At 41.7% G+C, this 27,004-nt stretch overlaps 2 protein-coding genes and 1 pseudogene across 2 annotated transcripts; all 3 read right to left on the reverse strand.

Moving 5' to 3' along the window:
* Positions 1-1,649: 1,649 nt before the first annotated feature.
* On the reverse strand, positions 1,650-9,932 carry LOC129116336 (protocadherin Fat 1-like). Its single transcript, XM_054627265.1, is given in 4 exon segments — positions 1,650-4,060; positions 7,411-7,421; positions 7,526-8,993; positions 8,996-9,932. Coding segments are annotated over 4 exon segments (4,827 nt in total).
* A 1,555-nt stretch (positions 9,933-11,487) lies between these two features.
* LOC129116338 (cadherin-23-like) lies at positions 11,488-17,877 on the reverse strand. The gene is given in 4 exon segments (XM_054627266.1): positions 11,488-13,451; positions 13,454-13,925; positions 15,494-16,854; positions 16,857-17,877. Coding segments are annotated over 4 exon segments (4,818 nt in total).
* A 1,639-nt stretch (positions 17,878-19,516) lies between these two features.
* LOC129116339 (protocadherin beta-18-like) lies at positions 19,517-26,066 on the reverse strand (annotated as a pseudogene).
* Positions 26,067-27,004: the final 938 nt, after the last annotated feature.

Raw genomic sequence — 27,004 nt, forward strand, 5'->3', positions numbered from 1 at the left:
AAATCCGCAGCTGATATCTATGTAGCAGTAGTGGGTGGAGTGGTGAGAGCTTGTTATCTGTCAGTCAACAGCGACACCATGAGTCATATTTTCTCTTCACACCAGTATATAATAGTATATTCCTCAAAAAGTCTTAAACCGGATTAAGCTACCATTCACTCAGGTTAAAATAAGATGCGCACGTGCGGTAAATCTATACATTTATTTAAAGACACACGACATCTATTCCTTGTATTTGGCCCAGGTTTACAAAAGTAGGTGTTGTTCATCACAGTACAACTCAGCTAAATGAATTATGGTTTAAAATAGCTTGTTACTTTCTCTTTAGATTTCTAAAAGTTCTTTAAAAGATACAAAAAAAAGAAAACATTATAGTTTTAGCCACCTACAGAGAAGGCCAGCTAAACTATAATTTCAACACACAACATATTATTGTATAAGCTGTTGTTGAGCGCTCCATGAAAAGAGTATGAGCTGGGGAGTCACGTAAACTAGACAACGCAATTCAGAGAGCATGGAGGAGGAGAAGAGGGCATCTCCAGATGGGGCTGAAATGAGAGCCTGAGTAACGTTTCAGCACCACGAACAGTTCCCTTGAGATTTGGCAGAGTTGATGGCACAAACTTATTAAACGCTGTTTATTTATTCTCCTGGTCAGAGTTATAGACTGTACTAACGTGAGTTCACGCTACACTTGAACAGGTCGTCAAGTGTCTCTCGGCTGACTCAGAAATATGATCTATAATTTTTATCCCTTGCTGATGGCTGATAGTGGTTTATATCGAAAACATGTTTTACAGCCAACAATGTAAACGTAAATACTCATGAGAGAATACGAGAAATGATTGATTAGAAATAGTTTGGGCACATCTTTAATTATAACTACGTATTTATGATAAAATGTTTCTTATAATTTCAGTTGTAGGAATTGTTTTGGGACCGCTTCAATTAATTCTGATAAAATGTTTCTTATAACTGTAGTTTGTCCATGAGGCCCAGGTGTTATTGTGGCAAAGATCGGTTTGAGTTACTCATTGATCGCAAATAGTTCAGTTTTTCTACATGGCGAATCATTATCATTTAAAATAATTCTTGATTCGCAACTTTATGAAACAGACTGAATTATATATTTAAACTATTTGTTCAAATACACATTTTAAATTGTATCTTTGAGCAATTGAAGATAATTGGCACCCGTGAGCAAGAACGAATATTGAAAGAAGAAAACGTAAAATATACTGCAAGTGAGGAGTCCCATAGTTCTGAGTGAGGACATGTACAAATATGCAAAGATTTTATGTCATAATATAACATAATATTACCTAAAATGGCGCCAGAGGTCGGCAGCCTGTCGCAGCAGCTCTCTCTGTGTCTGTGTAGTTGTATAGTATGTGTATTTATTGTCTGTGTCTGTGTAGTTGAGCTGCTGCAACACATGAATTTCCCCCATGGGGATCAATAAAGGAATATAATAATATAATAAAACATGAACGGCGAGCAACAACCAAAATACTTCCATCCTTTATGGTAAAAATCCACTAAAATAACTGCACAATGAAGGTCAAAAGTATAAACACATGCTGCAGACGTAAAGACAATAACAAGAGTCAACAAACAAGCCAACAATGCATTGTAAATAGTAAAGTACTTTAACATGTTCCTACCTCTACAGCCGGCTCTAAATCATCGAACGGGTCAACAAAGTCTGAAGGACTTTTCCTCAGAGTCTGGTCAGCAGGCAGTGTGTTGTCATTGTAAGAGGACACGAACTTAAAGTCACTGGTTCTAGAACCTGTTGTCAGGTAGGCGTCATAGTTGTAAGTGCTGCGTAAAGTTCCTGTGCCGTCAACATCTGCGTAATTAGGAGGGAGGTAAGCGCTGGGGATGGCAACTGCTCCATCAAACAACAGTCTGGGCTTTCTCCTGTGACAAAACCTCACACCGAGGATGATGATGATGAAGGTCAGGAAAAAGGTGGACACAGACACCAGCGCGATGATCAGATAAGAGGTCAGTTTGGAGTTCTTCTCGTCGTAAGAAATATCCTTCAGTTCTGGCACCTCAGCCAAGTTATCAGAAATAAGTAAATACATGGAACAGGTGGCAGAGAGAGAGGGCTGTCCGTTATCTTTCACTGACACAATGAGGTTCTGTTTCATGCTGTCAGATTCAGAAATGTCCCGCTGTGTCCTGATCTCTCCGCTGTGGAGACCAATAGTGAAAAGTCCCGGATCAGTGGATTTGACTATATGATAGGACAGCCAGGCGTTCTGTCCGGAGTCCGCGTCCACCGCTATCACTTTGGACACCAGAGAGCCTCCGTGTGCAGCTTTGGGGACCAGCTCGGTCATGAAGGAGTTGCCCTCCGGGGCGGGGTACAGTATCTGAGGAGAGTTGTCATTCACGTCCGATACGAAGACACTGACGGTCACGTTGCTGCTGAGCGGAGGAGAACCGTTGTCTCTGGCCATCACGTGGACTTTAAAACTCCTGAACTGTTCATAATCAAACGACCTCACAGCGTGGATCACCCCCGTGTCTCCGTTAACAGATAGGTAGGAGGACACCGGGGCACCGTTCACCTCACCAGCTAACAGAGAATAAATCACTGTACCGTTTTGTCTCCAGTCGGGGTCTCGAGCAGTAACGGAACATAAAGTGGAGCCAGGTTTGTTATTTTCAGTCACATAAGCGCTGTAGGACTGTTCCTCAAACACAGGTGGGTTGTCGTTGATGTCTGCTACAGATAACTGAACAGTTTTAGAGGAGGACAGAGGTGGAGAGCCCTCGTCAGTGGCAGTGATGGTAATGTTGTAATCAGACACTAGTTCACGGTCCAGTTGTCCTGTGGTCACCAGAGAATAATAGTTTTTAATAGAAGGAACCAACTTAAAGGGGACGTTTTGCTGAATGGAGCAGCGGACCTGTCTGTTAGTCTCAGAGTCTCTGTCCTGCACGTTGATGATGCCCACCTCTGTACCAGGTGACACGTTCTCAGGTATGGGATTGGTCAGTGATTTCAGAAATATCACTGGAGCATTATCATTTACATCAGTTATCTCAATGATCAACGTTGCGTAGGAAACTAATCCCAGACCATCTTTTGCGCTGATCTGCATTTCATAGGATGTCACTTTCTCGTAATCAATTATTTCAGCTACTCTCACCTCTCCCGAATTAGAGTGTAAAGAAAACACGTTGCTATTTTTATCTGAAACATGGTCAAATCCGTATGTAATTTCGCTATTTAACCCTTCGTCTGCATCAGTAGCACTCACTGTGATCACCAATGTATCCAGAGGAGAGTTTTCAGACAGACTGGCTTCATAAACGGCCTGGCTAAACACTGGGGCGTTATCATTAGCATCCAGTACAGTGACGTGTATGACTACAGTACCTGATCTCTGAGGAGAGCCTCCATCGAATGCGGTAAGCAATAACATAATCTCTTTGTTGTCCTCTCTGTCCAATTCTTTGTCTAAGACCAATTCACCATATTTCCTTCCGCCAGATTTCGTGTTAACATTTAATTTGAAATGGTCATTCTGCTGAAGTGAGTAGCTCTGAACAGAATTTTCTCCAATGTCTCCGTCATGTGCTTCTCCAAGAAGAAACCGCGCACCTTTGTCCGCCGATTCGCGTATTTCAAATTTAAGTGACTCCTCTTTAAATTGAGGTGAATTGTCGTTGATATCTTGAACACGGATACTAATACGATGCAGTTCTAAAGGGTTTTCCAAAACGATTTCCTGTTTCAGAACACATGATGCCTTTTTCGCACAAAGCCCCTCTCTGTCAATCCTTTCTTGTACAATCAAGTCTCCGGTGTTGAGATTTATACCGCAGTACTTAACACTGTTATCTTCCGTATCGATACGGGCCTTGCGAGCGGACAGTCTGCCCAAATCAAGTCCCAGATCCTTTGCGATATTTCCAATAACAGATCCACGTTTCATCTCCTCCGGCATAGAGTAGCTCACGTCTCCATAGACAGGGTGGAGGACAAGAAATATAAAAGCAAGGCCGGAAAGCAGCGCAAATGTTCTGTATCCCATTGCCACTGCAAAAAAGACCTATACTGCCGCAAACTATGTCCAGATATTCAGAAATGGAGCTGTGATTTACTTCAATAGAAACAATCTTCACACTGCGGTAGTATCACGAAGCGTTATCGTCAACTGCTGTACAATAGTAGACGCAGGCTTTATATTCGATGACACAGAAGGGTGGAGAATGATCGTGTCCTCTCGTTTACTGGTACACACTGACACCATGAGTATTTGTCTGGGTATGACAAGACGATGGAGGATTTTTTTTAAACGATTAATATGGAGCTTTGTTCAGATAACGTTGTGATTCTAAACAACAACAACAACAACAACAACAACAACAACAACAACAATAGCTTTGCCATTTTAGGAATGGCATGCCTTGATGCAGGACTGCTTTGCCCTCTTGTGATGTAAATAATAATAATAATAATCAAAAAATACGTTGGGATCAACATAAAACTATTCAAACTGTGTCGCCAAAACAATCCAATGCTTTGAAAGAATCCTTGGCATGTCAAACATTGACAGAACACATACCGACAGACGGAGGACACGTTCATTTTAGATCAAATTTTGATATATTTTTATTAAATATCTTCTGATATTATATGCTCACACACTCTCTTTTTATATTGTTCAGATTGAAAGCATAATTGGCAAAAACAATTCATGCATGATAACCGATGGGATTAAACCTACTGGAAAAACATTTGAAGTCTCGTGTGCCTTCAAAAGTTACCAACAGAGTTGAACTTAATAATGACACAAAGTTCTACTTGCATTAGTATCCTGAAATATTTCTGAAAACTTGGATGACAAAAGACAATGGTCACGTACAGTGGGGCAAAAAAGTATTTAGTCAGCCACCAATTGTGCAAGTTCTCCCACTTAAAAAGATGAGAGGCCTGTAATTTTCATCATAGGTACACTTCAACTATGAGAGACAGAATGGGGGGGAAAGAATCCAGGAAATCACATTGTAGGATTTTTAATGAATTAATTGGTAAATTCCTCGGTAAAATAAGTATTTGGTCACCTACAAACAAGCAAGATTTCTGGCTCTCACAGACCTGTAACTTCTTCTTTAAGAGGCTCCTCTGTCCTCCACTGTTACCTGTATTAATGGCACCTGTTTGAACTTGTTATCAGTATAAAAGACACCTGTCCACAACCTCAAACAGTCACACTCCAAACTCCACTATGGCCAAGACCAAAGAGCTGTCAAAGGACACCAGAAACAAAATTGTAGACCTGCACCAGGCTAGGAAGACTGAATCTGCAATAGGTAAGCAGCTTGGTGTGAAGAAATCAACTGTGGGAGCAATTATTAGAAAATGGAAGACATACAAGACCACTGATAATCTCCCTCGATCTGGGGCTCCACGCAAGATCTCACCCCGTGGGGCCAAAATGATCACAAGAACGGTGAACAAAAATCCCAGAACCACACGGGGGGACCTAGTGAATGACCTGCAGAGAGCTGGGACCAAAGTAACAAAGGCTACCATCAGTAACACACTACGCCACCAGGGACTCAAATCCTGCAGTGCCAGACGTGTCCCCCTGCTTAAGCCAGTACATGTCCAGGCCCGTCTGAAGTTTGCTAGAGAGCATTTGGATGATCCAGAAGAGGATTGGGAGAATGTCATATGGTCAGATGAAACCAAAATAGAACTTTTTGGTAAAAACTCAACTCGTCGTGTTTGGAGGAGAAAGAATGCCGAGTTGCATCCAAAGAACACCATACCTACTGTGAAGCATGGGGGTGGAAACATCATGCTTTGGGGCTGTACTCTGCAAGGGGACCAGGACGACTGATCCGTGTAAAGGAAAGAATGAATGGGGCCATGTATCGTGAGATTTTGAGTGAAAACCTCCTTCCATCAGCAAGGGCATTGAAGATGAAACGTGGCTGGGTCTTTCAGCATGACAATGATCCCAAACACACCGCCCGGGCAATGAAGGAGTGGCTTCGTAAGAAGCATTTCAAGGTCCTGGAGTGGCCTAGCCAGTCTCCAGATCTCAACCCCATAGAAGAAAGTTGAAAGTGTGATTTTCAGGAAATTTTTTCTCATTTTGTCTCTCATAGTTTAGGTATACCTATGATGAAAATTACAGGCCTCTCTCATCTTTTTAAGTGGGAGAACTTGCACAATTGGTGGCTGACTAAATACTTTTTTGCCCCACTGTATTTATCTCCAAAATAAGGTTTTGTATGAATGTGTTTCCACCCTGATGAGCAACATGATTGTATTTTAATACTTGTATTGTTGTTGTAGTAAACATCAGTAACAGAGGAAATATTTTTATCTTTTTTGAGTAGAACTTTAAACATGATGCTATTGTTCATTTTTGGCACATTTTCAGAGAGGGTGACAAACAGCTCTTACACAGTCCACAAAATAACATACTGGCATTGAAAGGATTATGTTGGAGGAGTTAAATGTATCAAAAAGACATGATGGGAGTTTGACGGTAAAATATATAACGAGTTCTGTGAGATTCTTGGTCAGAAATAAATCAGATTTCCAAACATTTCCATGGAGAGGCAATTTTATAAATTCCCTTTTCTTGCTGGCACTTTGGTTTGTTCTATTTTTAGAGACAATAATGTTAAATTTGTAGATAAAAAGGTGGCATAAAATATGCCCTAAAGAAGTAAGACCTGACCTTTGATTTTAAAACTGATCCCTCCAGTATAATTATGATTTTAAAACACCACCATCTCTGATTGTCAGTACAACTAATTAAGTTCATTAAATTTGTGTTGTATATAAGTTTGCAATTGGACAACAACATATATTAGTATATACCAAAAATAAATAACACATAAATTAACAATAATGCAAAGGTTTGGAAAAAATAAACCATATTATGTAAAAATAGAGCACAATATTCATTTAATATAAATATGGAGAACGCATGTTTTTGGCAATGTCCACATCACCAAAGACCACAGCATATACAATAACTACTTCCCAAGCAGATAGGCCAGAAAAGCTCACCTTTTATATGTATATGGAACTAACAACGTCTTCAAAAACCATTAACCAGTAATTAGACGCATCTAAGTTTGAATTGTGAAGAACTTCAAACAAATATATCACATGAAAGCAACGGCATGTTCCAATAAAACCAGTACGAGGTGGAATCCGTAAATAATTTAGAAAATGCAATGGCAAAGTAAATTCGTTGAAATGAAACTCAGGAAAAAGAAAGTAACTTCAGAATAAACGAAAGTTGTATTAGTCATGAAAATGCATCTTATGATCAAATAGTGTTCAGCACCATGGACAGAGTAGTGTGGACGGAATTAAAACACAATTCCTTGGAAGATAAATAAAGTCAGCAAACAGACGTTGCTTAATACTGAAGGCAACATAAGGACATTTTAGCAAAACTAGAGAGCAAAGGAGCAATGAAAGGGAAGAAAGAATCGATACACAAAATTAAAATTTCTTCAGATTGATTACTTAAATATAGAATGTGTTCCTACCTCAGGGGAATCATCACAATCGCGAAACGCATCAGCAAAGTCTGATGGACTTTTCCTCAGAGTCTGGTCAGCAGGCAGTGTGTTGTCATTGTAAGAGGACACGAACTTAAAGTCACTGGTTCTAGAGCCTGTTGTCAGGTAGGCGTCATAGTTGTAAGTGCTGCGTAAAGTTCCTGTGCCGTCAACATCTGCGTAATTAGGAGGGAGGTAAGCGCTGGGGATGGCAACTGCTCCATCAAACAACAGTCTGGGCTTTCTCCTGTGACAAAACCTCACACCGAGGATGATGATGATGAAGGTCAGGAAGAAGGTGGACACAGACACCAGCGCGATGATCAGATAAGAGGTCAGTTTGGAGTTCTTCTCGTCGTAAGAAATATCCTTCAGTTCTGGCACCTCAGCCAAGTTATCAGAAATAAGTAAATACATGGAACAGGTGGCAGAGAGAGAGGGCTGTCCGTTATCTTTCACTGACACAATGAGGTTCTGTTTCATGCTGTCAGATTCAGAAATGTCCCGCTGTGTCCTGATCTCTCCGCTGTGGAGACCAATAGTGAAAAGTCCCGGATCAGTGGATTTGACTATATGATAGGACAGCCAGGCGTTCTGTCCGGAGTCCGCGTCCACCGCTATCACTTTGGACACCAGAGAGCCTCCGTGTGCAGCTTTGGGGACCAGCTCGGTCATGAAGGAGTTGCCCTCCGGGGCGGGGTACAGTATCTGAGGAGAGTTGTCATTCACGTCCGATACGAAGACACTGACGGTCACGTTGCTGCTGAGCGGAGGAGAACCGTTGTCTCTGGCCATCACGTGGACTTTAAAACTCCTGAACTGTTCATAATCAAACGACCTCACAGCGTGGATCACCCCCGTGTCTCCGTTAACAGATAGGTAGGAGGACACCGGGGCACCGTTCACCTCACCAGCTAACAGAGAATAAATCACTGTACCGTTTTGTCTCCAGTCGGGGTCTCGAGCAGTAACGGAACATAAAGTGGAGCCAGGTTTGTTATTTTCAGTCACATAAGCGCTGTAGGACTGTTCCTCAAACACAGGTGGGTTGTCGTTGATGTCTGCTACAGATAACTGAACAGTTTTAGAGGAGGACAGAGGTGGAGAGCCCTCGTCAGTGGCAGTGATTGTAATGTTGTAATCAGACACTAGTTCACGGTCCAGTTGTCCTGTGGTCACCAGAGAATAATAGTTTTTAATAGAAGGAACCAACTTAAAGGGGACGTTTTGCTGAATGGAGCAGCGGACCTGTCTGTTAGTCTCAGAGTCTCTGTCCTGCACGTTGATGATGCCCACCTCTGTACCAGGTGACACGTTCTCAGGTATGGGATTGGTGAGTGATTGCAGATATATCACTGGAACATTATCATTAATATCAGTAACATCTATTATAACTTTGGCATAAGAGGTTAGTCCTAAACCATCTTTAGATTCACTCTCATTTCAAAAGAACTCCTTTCTTCAAAGTCAATCACACCAGTTACTTTAATTTCTCCAGTTTTTGGATCGATAGAAAATGCATTTATATCATCTTCAGACACATGACTTAAATCATACGTCACATCTCCATTCACTCCTTCATCTGCGTCAGTAGCACTAACATTAATCACTATGGTATCTGGAGGAGAGTTTTCAGGCAGACTGGCTTTATAAACGGCCTGGCTAAACACTGGGGCGTTATCATTAGCATCCAGTACAGTGACGTGTATGACTACAGTACCTGATCTCTGAGGAGAGCCTCCATCTAAAGCTGTGAGAAGCAAATTAATGTCTTTCTGTTTCTCTCTATCAAGTGTATTCTCCAGCACGAGTTCAACCTTGTTGCTGTCAACAGCGAGAATAAAGTTATCGTTCTTCTGCAGGTTGTACCTTTGAACAGCATTTTGACCTATATCTGCGTCATGAGCCTCCTCGATAGAGAAGCGGTTACCTTTGTCAGCCGACTCTCTTATTTCCATTTCAATTAATTGCTTTTTGAATTTTGGCGAGTTGTCGTTAACATCTTGAATATGGAGACTTACACGATGAAGCTCGAGAGGATTTTCTAACACCAGATCTACTTTCACGACACACGAGGGTTTCTTTCCACAAAGGCTTTCTCTGTCAATTCTCTCCGATGTGATCAAATCTCCGGTACTCAGATTAATATCACAGTACCGTTTACGAGTCCCCTCAAAATCAACGCGGGCCTTTCGGGAAGATAAGGTCCTCAGATCGAGACCGAGATCTTTGGCTACATTTCCAATAACAGCCTCGCGTTTCATCTCTTCTGGGATAGTATAACTCAGGTCTCCATGAACGAGGTGCAGCGTTACAATGAACAAAGCTAAGCAGAAGATCGGGCCTTGCGCTGGATATCCTTTGTCTCCCATCCTGGCGCAAAAAGGCCACTTAAAATGAAAAATGTATACTTTCCAGTTCAGAGAAAATAAAAAATGTGAAAAACACCAAATAATCCAACAGATCCCAGCAATGCACACGGTGAAATATGTCCGGAAATGTAGCAGTTTCTCTGTAAAATCCGCAGCTGATATCTATGTAGCAGTAGTGGGTGGAGTGGTGAGAGCTTGTTATCTGTCAGTCAACAGCGACACCATGAGCCATATTTTCTTTTCACACCAGTATATAATAGTATATTCCTCAAAAAGTCTAAAACCGGATCAAGCTACCATTCACTCAGGTTAAAATGAGATGCGCACGTGCGGTAAATCTATACATTTCTTTAAAGACACACAACATCTATTCCTGGTATTTGGCCCAGGTTTACAAAAGTAGGTGTTGTTCATCACAGTACAACTCAGCTAAATGAATTATGGTTTAAAATAGCTTGTTACCTTCTCTTTAGATTTCTAAAAGTTCTTTAAAAAATACAAAAAAAAGAAAACATTATAGTTTTAGCCACCTAGAGAGAAGGCCAGCTAAACTTTAATTTCAACACACAACATATTATTGTATAAACTGTTGTTGAGCGCTCCATGAAAAGAGTATGAGCTGGGGAGTCACGTAAACTAGACAACGCAATTCAGAGAGCATGGAGGAGGAGAAGAGGGCATCTCCAGATGGGGCTGTAAGTGAGAGCCTGAGTAACGTTTCAGCACCACGAACAGTTCCCTTGAGATTTGGCAGAGTTGATGGCACAAAGTTATTAAACGTTGTTTTTTTTATTCTCCTGGTCAGAGTTATAGACTGTACTAACGTGAGTTCACGCTACACTTGAACAGGTAGTCAAGTGTCTCTCGGCTGACTCAGAAATATTATCTAAAATTTTCATCACTTGCTGATAACATAGTGGTTTATACCGAAAACATGTTTCACATCGAACAATGTAAACGTAAATACTCATGAGAGAATACACAAAATGATTCGTGGGGAAACGTTTGGTGGCAGCTTCATTGATAACTACATATTGCTGATAAAATGTATTTATAACAATAGTTGTTTAACGAGGCCCAGGTTTTATGCTGGCAAAGATCAGGTTTGAATTACACCTTGGTGGCAAATAGTTATGTTGTTCTACATGGCAAATCATTATCACTTAACATAATTCCTGATTCTCAACTTCATAAAACAGACTGAATTATATATTAAAACTATTTGTTCAAAGAAATATTTTCAAATTGCATCTTTGAGGAATTGAAATAATTGGCACCTGTGAGCAAGAACGAAAAATTGAAAGTAGAAAACGTTAAATATACTCCAAGTGAGGAGTCCAATAGTTCTGACTGAGGACATGTAAAATATGCAAATGTTTTCTGGCATAATGTAAAAAAATAAATGGCAAGAAAACAAATGTTTTCCATCTTTTATGCTCAAAGTTCGATGCAGCAACCGCGGAATAACTGTCAAAAGTATAAACACATGCTGCATACGTAGAGACATTAACAGTCAACAAACAAGCCAACAATGCATTGTCATTAGTAAAGTACTTTAACATGTTCCTACCTCTACAGCCGGCTCTAAATCATCGAACGGGTCAACAAAGTCTGAAGGACTTTTCCTCAGAGTCTGGTCAGCAGGCAGTGTGTTGTCATTGTAAGAGGACACGAACTTAAAGTCACTGGTTCTAGAACCTGTTGTCAGGTAGGCGTCATAGTTGTAAGTGCTGCGTAAAGTTCCTGTGCCGTCAACATCTGCGTAATTAGGAGGGAGGTAAGCGCTGGGGATGGCAACTGCTCCATCAAACAACAGTCTGGGCTTTCTCCTGTGACAAAACCTCACACCGAGGATGATGATGATGAAGGTCAGGAAGAAGGTGGACACAGACACCAGCGCGATGATCAGATAAGAGGTCAGTTTGGAGTTCTTCTCGTCGTAAGAAATATCCTTCAGTTCTGGCACCTCAGCCAAGTTATCAGAAATAAGTAAATACATGGAACAGGTGGCAGAGAGAGAGGGCTGTCCGTTATCTTTCACTGACACAATGAGGTTCTGTTTCATGCTGTCAGATTCAGAAATGTCCCGCTGTGTCCTGATCTCTCCGCTGTGGAGACCAATAGTGAAAAGTCCCGGATCAGTGGATTTGACTATATGATAGGACAGCCAGGCGTTCTGTCCGGAGTCCGCGTCCACCGCTATCACTTTGGACACCAGAGAGCCTCCGTGTGCAGCTTTGGGGACCAGCTCGGTCATGAAGGAGTTGCCCTCCGGGGCGGGGTACAGTATCTGAGGAGAGTTGTCATTCACGTCCGATACGAAGACACTGACGGTCACGTTGCTGCTGAGCGGAGGAGAACCGTTGTCTCTGGCCATCACGTGGACTTTAAAACTCCTGAACTGTTCATAATCAAACGACCTCACAGCGTGGATCACCCCCGTGTCTCCGTTAACAGATAGATAGGAGGACACCGGGGCACCGTTCACCTCACCAGCTAACAGAGAATAAATCACTGTACCGTTTTGTCTCCAGTCGGGGTCTCGAGCAGTAACGGAACATAAAGTGGAGCCAGGTTTGTTATTTTCAGTCACATAAGCGCTGTAGGACTGTTCCTCAAACACAGGTGGGTTGTCGTTGATGTCTGCTACAGATAACTGAACAGTTTTAGAGGAGGACAGAGGTGGAGAGCCCTCGTCAGTGGCAGTGATTGTAATGTTGTAATCAGACACTAGTTCACGGTCCAGTTGTCCTGTGGTCACCAGAGAATAATAGTTTTTAATAGAAGGAACCAACTTAAAAGGGACGTTTTGCTGAATGGAGCAGCGGACCTGTCTGTTAGTCTCAGAGTCTCTGTCCTGCACGTTGATGATGCCCACCTCTGTACCAGGTGACACGTTCTCAGGTATGGGGTTGGCCAATGATTTTAGATATATCACTGGAGCATTATCATTAATATCAGTAACATCTATGATAACTTTGGCGTAAGAGGTTAGCCCTAAACCATCTTTAGCCTTCACTCGCATTTCAAAAGAACTCCTTTCTTCAAAGTCAATCACACCAGTTACTTTAATTTCTCCAGTTTTAGGATCAATGGAAAATACATTTACATCGTCATCAGAAACGTGACCAAAGTGATACGTCACATCTCCATTCACTCCTTCATCTGCGTCAGTAGCACTAACATTAATCACTATGGTATCTGGAGGAGAGTTTTCAGGCAGACTGGCTTTATAAACGGCCTGGCTAAACACTGGGGCGTTATCATTAGCATCCAGTACAGTGACGTGTATGACTACAGTACCTGATCTCTGAGGAGAGCCTCCATCTAAAGCTGTGAGAAGCAAATTAATGTCTTTCTGTTTCTCTCTATCAAGCTTGTTCTCCAAAACGAGTTCAACCTTGTTGCTGTCAACAGCGAGAATAAAGTTATCGTTCTTCTGCAGGTTGTACCTTTGAACAGCATTTTGACCTATATCTGCGTCATGAGCCTCCTCGATAGAGAAGCGGTTACCTTTTCAGCTGACTCTCTTATTTCCATTTCAATTAAATTATTTTTAAATTGCGGTGAGTTGTCGTTTACATCTTGAATATGGAGACTTACACGATGAAGCTCGAGAGGATTTTCTAACACCAGATCTACTTTCACAACACACGAGGGTTTCTTTCCACAAAGGCTTTCTCTGTCAATTCTCTCCGATGTGATCAAATCTCCGGTACTCAGATTAATATCACAGTACCGTTTACGAGTCCCCTCAAAATCAACGCGGGCCTTTCGGGAAGATAAGGTCCTCAGATCGAGACCGAGATCTTTGGCTACATTTCCAATAACAGCCTCGCGTTTCATCTCTTCTGGAATAGTATAACTCAGGTCTCCATGAACGAGGTGCAGCGTTACAATGAACAAAGCTAAGCAGAAGATCGGGCCTTGCGCTGGATATCCTTTGTCTCCCATCCTGGCGCAAAAAGGCCACTTAAGCTTGTAAAATGTATACTTTCCAGTTCAGAGAAAAGAAAAAATGTCAAAACCACCAAATAATCCAACAGATCCCAGCAATGCACACGGTGAAATATGTCCGGAAATGTAGCAGTTTCTCTGTAAAATCCGCAGCTGATATCTATGTAGCAGTAGTGGGTGGAGTGGTGAGAGCTTGTTATCTGTCAGTCAACAGCGACACCATGAGTCATATTTTCTCTTCACACCAGTATATAATAGTATATTCCTAAAAAAGTCTAAAACCGGATTAAGCTACCATTCACTCAGGTTAAAATGAGATGCGCAAGTGCGGTAAATCTCTACATTTATTTAAAGACACACGACATCTATTCCTGATATTTGGCCCAGGTTTACAAAAGTAGGTGTTGTTCCTCACAAAACAACTCAGCTAAATTAATTATGGTTTAAAATAGCTTGTTACTTTCTCTTTAGATTTCTAAAAGTTATTAAAAAAAATACAAAAAAATATTATTACAGCCTACTTTTAGCCTCCTACAGAGAAGGCCAGCTAAACTTTAATTTCAACACACAACATATTATTGTATAAACTGTTGTTGAGCGCTCCATGAAAAGAGTATGAGCTGGGGAGTCACGTAAACTAGACAACGCAATTCAGAGAGCATGGATGAGGAGAAGAGGGCATCTCCAGTTGGGGCTGAAATGAGAGCCTGAGTAACGTTTCAGCACCACGAACAGTTCCCTTGAGATTTGGCAGAGTTGATGGCACAAAGTTATTAAACGCTGTTTTTTGGTCTCCTGGTCAGAGTTATAGACTGTACTAACGTGAGTTCACGCTACACTTGAACAGGTAGTCAAGTGTCTCTCGGCTGACTCAGAAAAATTATCTAAAATGTTCATCAGTTGCTGATAACTGATAGTAGTTTATACCGAAAACATGTTTCACATCGAACAATGTAAACGTAAATACTCATGAGAGAATACGAGAAATGATTGGTGGGGAAACGTTTGGTAGCAGCTTCATTGATAACTACATATTGCTGATAAAAATCTTTTTATAACTGTAGTTTTTTAACGAGGCCCAGGTTTTATGCTGGCAAAGATCAGGTTTGAATTACTCATTAATCGCAAAGAGAGTTATGTAAATAGTTATGTTATTCTACATGGCGAATCATTATCACTTAACATAATTCCTGATTCACAACTTCATGAAACAGACTGAATAATATATTTAAACTATTTGTTCAAATAAACATTTTTAAATTGTATCTTTGATCAATTGAAGATAATTGGCACCCATGAGCAAGAACGAATATTAAAAGAAGAAAAAGGTAAAATATACTGCAAGTGAGGAGTCCCATAGTTCTGAGTGAGGACATGTACAAATATGCAATGCTTTTCTGGCATGACGTAAACAAATTAACGAAAAGAAAAAAATGAATGATTTCCATCTTTTATGCTAAAAGTTCGATGCTACCGCTGAAAAAGCAACCAAAGGCGATAACTTTCAAAAGTATAAACACATGCTGCATACGTAGAGACATTAACAGTCAACAAACAAGCCAACAATGCATTGTCATTAGTAAAGTACTTTAACATGTTCCTACCTCTACAGCCGGCTCTAAATCATCGAACGGGTCAACAAAGTCTGATGGACTTTTCCTCAGAGTCTGGTCAGCAGGCAGTGTGTTGTCATTGTAAGAGGACACGAACTTAAAGTCACTGGTTCTAGAACCTGTTGTCAGGTAGGCGTCATAGTTGTAAGTGCTGCGTAAAGTTCCTGTGCCGTCAACATCTGCGTAATTAGGAGGGAGGTAAGCGCTGGGGATGGCAACTGCTCCATCAAACAACAGTCTGGGCTTTCTCCTGTGACAAAACCTCACACCGAGGATGATGATGATGAAGGTCAGGAAGAAGGTGGACACAGACACCAGCGCGATGATCAGATAAGAGGTCAGTTTGGAGTTCTTCTCGTCGTAAGAAATATCCTTCAGTTCTGGCACCTCAGCCAAGTTATCAGAAATAAGTAAATACATGGAACAGGTGGCAGAGAGAGAGGGCTGTCCGTTATCTTTCACTGACACAATGAGGTTCTGTTTCATGCTGTCAGATTCAGAAATGTCCCGCTGTGTCCTGATCTCTCCGCTGTGGAGACCAATAGTGAAAAGTCCCGGATCAGTGGATTTGACTATATGATAGGACAGCCAGGCGTTCTGTCCGGAGTCCGCGTCCACCGCTATCACTTTGGACACCAGAGAGCCTCCGTGTGCAGCTTTGGGGACCAGCTCGGTCATGAAGGAGTTGCCCTCCGGGGCGGGGTACAGTATCTGAGGAGAGTTGTCATTCACGTCCGATACGAAGACACTGACGGTCACGTTGCTGCTGAGCGGAGGAGAACCGTTGTCTCTGGCCATCACGTGGACTTTAAAACTCCTGAACTGTTCATAATCAAACGACCTCACAGCGTGGATCACCCCCGTGTCTCCGTTAACAGACAGGTAGGAGGACACCGGGGCACCGTTCACCTCACCAGCTAACAGAGAATAAATCACTGTACCGTTTTGTCTCCAGTCGGGGTCTCGAGCAGTAACGGAACATAAAGTGGAGCCAGGTTTGTTATTTTCAGTCACATAAGCGCTGTAGGACTGTTCCTCAAACACAGGTGGGTTGTCGTTGATGTCTGCTACAGATAACTGAACAGTTTTAGAGGAGGACAGAGGTGGAGAGCCCTCGTCAGTGGCAGTGATTGTAATGTTGTAATCAGACACTAGTTCACGGTCCAGTTGTCCTGTGGTCACCAGAGAATAATAGTTTTTAATAGAAGGAACCAACTTAAAGGGGACGTTTTGCTGAATGGAGCAGCGGACCTGTCTGTTAGTCTCAGAGTCTCTGTCCTGCACGTTGATGATGCCCACCTCTGTACCAGGTGACACGTTCTCAGGTATGGGATTGGTGAGTGATTTCAATATATCACTGGAACATTATCATTAATATCAGTAACATCTATTATAACTTTGGCATAAGAGGTTAGTCCTAAACCATCTCTAGCTTGGACTCTCATTTCAAAAGAACTCCTTTCTTCAAAGTCAATCACACCAGTTACTTTAATTTCTCCAGTTTTAGGATCAATGGAAAATACATTTACATCGTCATCAGAAACGTGACCAAAGTGATACGTCACATCTCCATTCACTCCTTCATCTGCGTCAGTAGCACTAACATGAATCACTATGGTATCTGGAGGAGAGTTTTCAGGCAGACTGGCTTTATAAACGGCCTGGCTAAACACTGGGGCGTTATCATTAGCATCCAGTACAGTGACGTGTATGACTACAGTACCTGATCTCTGAGGAGAGCCTCCATCTAAAGCTGTGAGAAGCAAATTAATGTCTTTTCGTTTTTCTCTATCAAGCTTGTTCTCCAGCACGAGTTCAACCTTGTTGCTGTCAACAGCGAGAATAAAGTTATCGTTCTTCTGCAGGTTGTACCTTTGAACAGCATTTTGACCTATATCTGCGTCACTGGCCTCCTCGATAGAGAAGCGGTAACCTTTGTCAGCTAACTCGCTTATTTCCATTTCAATTAAATTTTCGCGGAATTTTGGCGAGTTGTCGTTTACATCTTGAATATGGAGACTTACACGATGAAGCTCCAGAGGATTTTCTAACACCAGATCTACTTTCACGACACACGAGGGTTTCTTTCCACAAAGGCTTTCTCTGTCAATTCTCTCCGATGTGATCAAATCTCCGGTACTCAGATTAATATCACAGTACCGTTTACGAGTCCCCTCAAAATCAACGCGGGCCTTTCGGGAAGATAAGGTCCTCAGATCGAGACCGAGATCTTTGGCTACATTTCCAATAACAGCCTCGCGTTTCATCTCTTCTGGAATAGTATAACTCAGGTCTCCATGAACGAGGTGCAGCGTTACAATGAACAAAGCTAAGCAGAAGATCGGGCCTTGCGCTGGATATCCTTTGTCTCCCATCCTGGCGCAAAAAGGCCACTTAAGATGTAAAATGTATACTTTCCAGTTCAGAGAAAATAAAAAATGTGAAAAACACCAAATAATCCAACAGATCCCAGCAATGCACACGGTGAAATACGTCCGGAAATGTAGCAGTTTCTCTGTAAAATCCGCAGCTGATATCTATGTAGCAGTAGTGGGTGGAGTGGTGAGAGCTTGTTATCTGTCAGTCAACAGCGACACCATGAGCCATATTTTCTTTTCACACCAGTATATAATAGTATATTCCTCAAAAAGTCTAAAACCGGATTAAGCTACCATTCACTCATGTTAAAATGAGATGCGCACGTGCGGTAAATCTATACATTTCTTTAAAGACACACGACATCTATTCCTGGTATTTGGCCCAGGTTTACAAAAGTAGGTGTTGTTCCTCACAAAACAACTCAGCTAAATAATTATGGTTTAAAATAGCCTGTTACCTTCTCTTTAGATTTCTAAAAGTTCTTTAAAAAATACAAAAAAAGAAAACATCATACTTTTAGCCTCCTACAGAGAAGGCCAGCTAAACTTTAATTTCAACACACAACATATTATTGTATAAACTGTTGTTGAGCGCCCCATGAAAAGAGTATGAGCTGGGGAGTCACGTAAACTAGACAACGCAATTCAGAGAGCATGGATGAGGAGAAGAGGGCATCTCCAGTTGGGGCTGTAAGTGAGAGCCTGAGTAACGTTTCAGCACCACGAACAGTTCCCTTGAGATTTGGCAGAGTTGATGGCACAAAGTTATTAAACGCTGTTTTTTGGTCTCCTGGTCAGAGTTATAGACTGTACTAACGTGAGTTCACGCTACACTTGAACAGGTAGTCAAGTGTCTCTCGGCTGACTCAGAGATATGATCTATAATTGTCATCCCTTGCTGATTGCTGATAGTGGTTTATACCGAAAACATGTTTTACAGCCAACAATGTAAACGTAAATACTCATGAGAGAATACGAGAAATGATTGATGGGGAAACGTTTGGCAGCAGCTTCATTGATAACTACGTAATTATATTGCTGATAAAAAATGTTTTTTATAACTGATATGTTTTTTAACTATAGTTTGTCCCAGGTTTTATGCTGGCAAAGATCAGGTTTGAATTACTCATTGATCGCAGAGTTCAGTTATGTTTTCTACATGGCGAATCATTATCACTTAACATAATTCCTGATTCACAACTTCATGAAACAGACTGAATAATATATTTAAACTATTTGTTCAAATAAACATTTTTAAATTGTATCTTTGAGCAATTGAAGATAATTGGCACCCGTGAGCAAGAACGAATATTAAAAGAAGAAAACGTAAAATATACTGCAAGTGAGGAGTCCCATAGTTCTGAGTGAGGACATGTACAAATATGCAATGATTTTATGTCATAATATAACATAAATTACCTAAAATGGAAGGTCGGCAAGCAAAATTGTCTGTGTCTGTGTAGTTGTATAGTAAATGTTTTCCATCCCCATCTTTTATGCAACAACCAAAAAGTTCCATCCAGCATCCACTAAAATAACTGCGCAATAAGGTCAAAAGTATAAACACATGCTGCATACGTAGAGACATTAACAGTCAACAAACAAGCCAACAATGCATTGTCATTAGTAAAGTACTTTAACATGTTCCTACCTCTACAGCCGGCTCTAAATCATCGAACGGGTCAACAAAGTCTGAAGGACTTTTCCTCAGAGTCTGGTCAGCAGGCAGTGTGTTGTCATTGTAAGAGGACACGAACTTAAAGTCACTGGTTCTAGAGCCTGTTGTCAGGTAGGCGTCATAGTTGTAAGTGCTGCGTAAAGTTCCTGTGCCGTCAACATCTGCGTAATTAGGAGGGAGGTAAGCGCTGGGGATGGCAACTGCTCCATCAAACAACAGTCTGGGCTTTCTCCTGTGACAAAACCTCACACCGAGGATGATGATGATGAAGGTCAGGAAGAAGGTGGACACAGACACCAGCGCGATGATCAGATAAGAGGTCAGTTTGGAGTTCTTCTCGTCGTAAGAAATATCCTTCAGTTCTGGCACCTCAGCCAAGTTATCAGAAATAAGTAAATACATGGAACAGGTGGCAGAGAGAGAGGGCTGTCCGTTATCTTTCACTGACACAATGAGGTTCTGTTTCATGCTGTCAGATTCAGAAATGTCCCGCTGTGTCCTGATCTCTCCGCTGTGGAGACCAATAGTGAAAAGTCCCGGATCAGTGGATTTGACTATATGATAGGACAGCCAGGCGTTCTGTCCGGAGTCCGCGTCCACCGCTATCACTTTGGACACCAGAGAGCCTCCGTGTGCAGCTTTGGGGACCAGCTCGGTCATGAAGGAGTTGCCCTCCGGGGCGGGGTACAGTATCTGAGGAGAGTTGTCATTCACGTCCGATACGAAGACACTGACGGTCACGTTGCTGCTGAGCGGAGGAGAACCGTTGTCTCTGGCCATCACGTGGACTTTAAAACTCCTGAACTGTTCATAATCAAACGACCTCACAGCGTGGATCACCCCCGTGTCTCCGTTAACAGATAGGTAGGAGGACACCGGGGCACCGTTCACCTCACCAGCTAACAGAGAATAAATCACTGTACCGTTTTGTCTCCAGTCGGGGTCTCGAGCAGTAACGGAACATAAAGTGGAGCCAGGTTTGTTATTTTCAGTCACATAAGCGCTGTAGGACTGTTCCTCAAACACAGGTGGGTTGTCGTTGATGTCTGCTACAGATAACTGAACAGTTTTAGAGGAGGACAGAGGTGGAGAGCCCTCGTCAGTGGCAGTGATTGTAATGTTGTAATCAGACACTAGTTCACGGTCCAGTTGTCCTGTGGTCACCAGAGAATAATAGTTTTTAATAGAAGGAACCAACTTAAAGGGGACGTTTTGCTGAATGGAGCAGCGGACCTGTCTGTTAGTCTCAGAGTCTCTGTCCTGCACGTTGATGATGCCCACCTCTGTACCAGGTGACACGTTCTCAGGTATGGGATTGGTCTGTGATTTCAGATATATAATTGGAACATTATCATTAATATCAGTAACATCTATTATAACTTTGGCATAAGAGGTTAGTCCTAAACCATCTTTAGCTTTAACTCTCATTTCAAAAGAACTCCTTTCTTCAAAGTCAATCACACCAGTTACTTTAATTTCTCCAGTTTTAGGATCAATGGAAAATGCATTTGCATCGTCATCAGAAACGTGACCAAAGTCATACGTCACATCTCCATTCACTCCTTCATCTGCGTCAGTAGCACTAACATTAATCACTATGGTATCTGGAGGAGAGTTTTCAGGCAGACTGGCTTTATAAACGGCCTGGCTAAACACTGGGGCGTTATCATTAGCATCCAGTACAGTGACGTGTATGACTACAGTACCTGATCTCTGAGGAGAGCCTCCATCTAAAGCTGTGAGAAGCAAATTAATGTCTTTCTGTTTCTCTCTATCAAGTGTATTCTCAAGCACGAGTTCAACCTTGTTGCTGTCAACAACGAGAATAAAGTTATCGTTCTTCTGCAGGTTGTACCTTTGAACAGCATTTTGACCTATATCTGCGTCATGAGCCTCCTCGATAGAGAAGCGGTTACCTTTGTCAGCTGACTCGCTTATTTCCATTTCAATTAAATTTTCTTGAATTTTGGTGAGTTGTCGTTTAACATCTTGAATATGAAGACTTAACGATGAAGCTCCAGAGGATTTTCTAACACCAGATCTACTTTCACAACACACGAGGGTTTCTTTCCACAAAGGCTTTCTCTGTCAATTCTCTCCGATGTGATCAAATCTCCGGTACTCAGATTAATATCACAGTACCGTTTACGAGTCCCCTCAAAATCAACGCGGGCCTTTCGGGAAGATAAGGTCCTCAGATCGAGACCGAGATCTTTGGCTACATTTCCAATAACAGCCTCGCGTTTCATCTCTTCTGGAATAGTATAACTCAGGTCTCCATGAACGAGGTGCAGCGTTACAATGAACAAAGCTAAGCAGAAGATCGGGCCTTGCGCTGGATATCCTTTGTCTCCCATCCTGGCGCAAAAAGGCCACTTAAGATGTAAAATGTATACTTTCCAGTTCAGAGAAAATAAAAAATGTGAAAAACACCAAATAATCCAACAGATCCCAGCAATGCACACGGTGAAATACGTCCGGAAATGTAGCAGTTTCTCTGTAAAATCCGCAGCTGATATCTATGTAGCAGTAGTGGGTGGAGTGGTGAGAGCTTGTTATCTGTCAGTCAACAGCGACACCATGAGCCATATTTTCTTTACACACCAGTATATAATAGTATATTCCTCAAAAAGTCTTAAACCGGATTAAGCTACCATTCACTCAGGTTAAAATCAGATGCGCACGTGCAGCATATCTATACATTTCTTTAAAGACACACGACATCTATTCCTGGTATTTGGCAAAGCTTTTAAAAATAGGTGTTGTTCATCAAAGTACAACTCAGCTCAATAAAACGTGGTTTAAAATAGCCTGTTACCTTCTCTTTAGATTTCTAAAAGTTCTTTAAAAAATACAAAAAAAGAAAACATCATACTTTCAGCCACCTACAGAGAAGGCCAGCTAAACTTTAATTTCAACACACAACATATTATTGTATAAACTGTTGTTGAGCGCTCCATGAAAAGAGTATGAGCTGGGGAGTCACGTAAACTAGACAACGCAATTCAGAGAGCATGGATGAGGAGAAGAGGGGCATCTCCAGTTGGGGCTGTAAGTGAGAGCCTGAGTAACGTTTCAGCACCACGAACAGTTCCCTTGAGATTTGGCAGAGTTGATGGCACAAACTTATTAAACGCTGTTTTTTATTCTCCTGGTCAGAGTTATAGACTGTACTAACGTGAGTTCACGGTACACTTGAACAGGTAGTCAAGTGTCTCTCGGCTGACTCAGAAATATGATCTATAATTTTCATCCCTTGCTGATGGCTGATAGTGGTTTATATCGAAAACATGTTTTACAGCCAACAATGTAAACGTAAATACTCATGAGAGAATACGAGAAATGATTGATTAGAAATAGTTTGGGCACATCTTTAATTATAACTACGTAATTATGATAAAATGTTTCTTGTAATTTCAGTTGTAGGAATTGTTTTGGGACCGCTTCAATTAATTCTGATAAAAATGTTTCTTATAACTATAGTTTGTCCATGAGGCCCAGGTTTTATGCTGGCAAAGATCGGGTTTGAGTTACTCATTGATCGCAGAGTTCAGTTTTTCTTCATGGCGAATCATTATCATTTAAAATAATTCTTGATTCGCAACTTTATGAAACAGACTGAATTATATATTTAAACTATTTGTTCAAATACACATTTTAAATTGTATCTTTGAGCAATTGAAGATAATTGGCACCCGTGAGCAAGAACGAATATTGAAAGAAGAAAACGTAAAATATACTGCAAGTGAGGAGTCCCATAGTTCTGAGTGAGGACATGTACAAATATGCAAAGATTTTATGTCATAATATAACATAATATTACCTAAAATGGCGCCAGAGGTCGGCAGCCTGTCGCAGCAGCTCTCTCTGTGTCTGTGTAGTTGTATAGTATGTGTATTTATTGTCTGTGTCTGTGTAGTTGTATAGTATGTGTATTTATTGTCTGTGTCTGTATTTATTGTCTGTGTCTGTGTAGTTGTATAGTATGTGTATTTATTGTCTGTGTAGTTGTATAGTATGTGTATTTATTGTCTGTGTCTAGTGTATAGTATGTGTATTTATAGTTGAGCTGCTGCAACACATGAATTTCCCCCATGGGGATCAATAAAGGAATATAATAATATAATAAAACATGAACGGCGAGCAACAACCAAAATACTTCCATCCTTTATGGTAAACATCCACTAAAATAACTGCACAATGAAGGTCAGAAGTATAAACACATGCTGCATACGTAGAGACATTAACAGTCAACAAGCAAGCCAACAATGCATTGTAAATAGTAAAGTACTTTAACATGTTCCTACCTCTACAGCCGGCTCTAAATCATCGAACGGGTCAACAAAGTCTGAAGGACTTTTCCTCAGAGTCTGGTCAGCAGGCAGTGTGTTGTCATTGTAAGAGGACACGAACTTAAAGTCACTGGTTCTAGAACCTGTTGTCAGGTAGGCGTCATAGTTGTAAGTGCTGCGTAAAGTTCCTGTGCCGTCAACATCTGCGTAATTAGGAGGGAGGTAAGCGCTGGGGATGGCAACTGCTCCATCAAACAACAGTCTGGGCTTTCTCCTGTGACAAAACCTCACACCGAGGATGATGATGATGAAGGTCAGGAAGAAGGTGGACACAGACACCAGCGCGATGATCAGATAAGAGGTCAGTTTGGAGTTCTTCTCGTCGTAAGAAATATCCTTCAGTTCTGGCACCTCAGCCAAGTTATCAGAAATAAGTAAATACATGGAACAGGTGGCAGAGAGAGAGGGCTGTCCGTTATCTTTCACTGACACAATGAGGTTCTGTTTCATGCTGTCAGATTCAGAAATGTCCCGCTGTGTCCTGATCTCTCCGCTGTGGAGACCAATAGTGAAAAGTCCCGGATCAGTGGATTTGACTATATGATAGGACAGCCAGGCGTTCTGTCCGGAGTCCGCGTCCACCGCTATCACTTTGGACACCAGAGAGCCTCCGTGTGCAGCTTTGGGGACCAGCTCGGTCATGAAGGAGTTGCCCTCCGGGGCGGGGTACAGTATCTGAGGAGAGTTGTCATTCACGTCCGATACGAAGACACTGACGGTCACGTTGCTGCTGAGCGGAGGAGAACCGTTGTCTCTGGCCATCACGTGGACTTTAAAACTCCTGAACTGTTCATAATCAAACGACCTCACAGCGTGGATCACCCCCGTGTCTCCGTTAACAGATAGGTAGGAGGACACCGGGGCACCGTTCACCTCACCAGCTAACAGAGAATAAATCACTGTACCGTTTTGTCTCCAGTCGGGGTCTCGAGCAGTAACGGAACATAAAGTGGAGCCAGGTTTGTTATTTTCAGTCACATAAGCGCTGTAGGACTGTTCCTCAAACACAGGTGGGTTGTCGTTGATGTCTGCTACAGATAACTGAACAGTTTTAGAGGAGGACAGAGGTGGAGAGCCCTCGTCAGTGGCAGTGATTGTAATGTTGTAATCAGACACTAGTTCACGGTCCAGTTGTCCTGTGGTCACCAGAGAATAATAGTTTTTAATAGAAGGAACCAACTTAAAGGGACGTTTTGCTGAATGGAGCAGCGGACCTGTCTGTTAGTCTCAGAGTCTCTGTCCTGCACGTTGATGATGCCCACCTCTGCACCAGGTGACACATTCTCAGGTATGGGGTTAGTCACAGTTTTTAAATATATTACAGGGGCGTTATCATTTTCATCAGATAGGTCTATGAAAACCTTGGAGTAAGAACTTAATCCGAGTCCGTCTTTTGCCATGACTCGGAGTTCAAATGATTTTCTCTTCTCATAGTCTGTTGAACCAATTACTCTTATTTCTCCGCTTTTACTGTCAATAGAAAACAGTTTTTCATCTGTCACTGAAACATAACCAAGGTCATACGTTACGTCACCATTCACTCCATCATCTGCATCAGTAGCACTTACTGTAACCACTACAGTGTCTAGAGGAGAGTTTTCAGGCAGACTGGCTTTATAAACGACCTGACTGAACACGGGGGCGTTATCATTAGCATCCAGTACAGTGACGTGAATATCCGCGTCATGTGCTTCCTCCATTAAGAAACGAGTGCCCTTCTCAGCGGACTCCCTTATTTCCATTCTAATTAAATCCCTTCTGAATTGTGGAGAGTTGTCATTTATATCTTGGACGTGTAGATTTAAACGATGTAATTCTAAAGGGTTCTCCAGTACAAGGTCCAGGACTAAAATGCACGATGGTTTGGTGCCACAAAGACTCTCTCTGTCAAGCCGCTCAGCCACACTTAGATCCCCGGTTTTCAAACTGATAACACAATATCTTTCGTTATTGCCTTCGGAATCAATGCGGGCCTTGCGAGTAGACAGGGCAGCTATATCCAGACCAAGATCTTTGGCTACATTCCCAATGACAGTTCCTGGTTTCATCTCTTCTCGGATGGAAAAGCTCACCTCGGCAAATACGGATTGCAACGCAAGTAGACAGATGACAAAGCGAGTCACCAGGCCGCGCACTGAAAATCCTTTGTGTCTCATAATTCAAAATGACAAATATCCGCAGCAAAAAGAAAATATCTGAAGGTATTTAGCTCAACTCGCGAATACGTGTGAGGTGGAAAAAATCAGAGAAATTGCAAAACAAAAATCCGCAACACGATCCCAAAGCTCGTTCAACAGCCGCGACATAACTGGAAATACCAACTGAGGAACAATGGGTGGAGACGTTCTGCTAAACAGCATTGAAATGTCAACTAGTAAACTGGTAGATAGCGACACAGTGTGTTCGTTTGAGAAAGAGCATGTGATAAAGTGACAGGGTGAAAGCTTAATAACGATATATTGAGATCCCCCTGCATGCATGTGTGTTTGTTTCTGTATATCCCCGTGCTAGTATTAAATAGTTTGTAATCCTAGTTTCATTCATTCATTTTTGCTCAGTAATGTAACAGTGACAGCTGCATTTGTTTTCGGTTTTCACTACATATTCATGACGTGTGTCTTAAAAATAGACTGATAACATAAGGAGCGTTTACACCAATGTATTACAACTGCATTGTCTGTACCAGCCATCCATGTCTTCAGCACCATGGACAGAGCTTCTTCACCTAAATCAACATTACAAAAGTCTGCTGTTAAAAACACCCCGTCTGTAAAAAAAAAATGTAGTTGCTTGATCAGATAGCATTTTAAAATAAATAGACGCATACATAACAGACCGATTACGTTACTGGTCCTGTGGCAGAACTCGCCTTTTAAGAACATACATACTGATGTTGGTAACAGTTAACGTCGACTCTGAGTTAACTAGAAACATGGTAATAATATCAAGGGTAGTTGCTGGAATGCAGCAGTTTGACGGACGCAATTTTACTGATTCGGTCTGGGAGAACATCCGCGAATTTGTCTGATATCAAGCAAACTCAGTTGACAGCATAATTGCTTATGTTTAAAACAATATCACTGAACAGGGAAAT

This window comes from Anoplopoma fimbria, unplaced genomic scaffold, assembly GCF_027596085.1.
Source record: "Anoplopoma fimbria isolate UVic2021 breed Golden Eagle Sablefish unplaced genomic scaffold, Afim_UVic_2022 Un_contig_8310_pilon_pilon, whole genome shotgun sequence".
NCBI lineage: Eukaryota > Metazoa > Chordata > Actinopteri > Perciformes > Anoplopomatidae > Anoplopoma > Anoplopoma fimbria.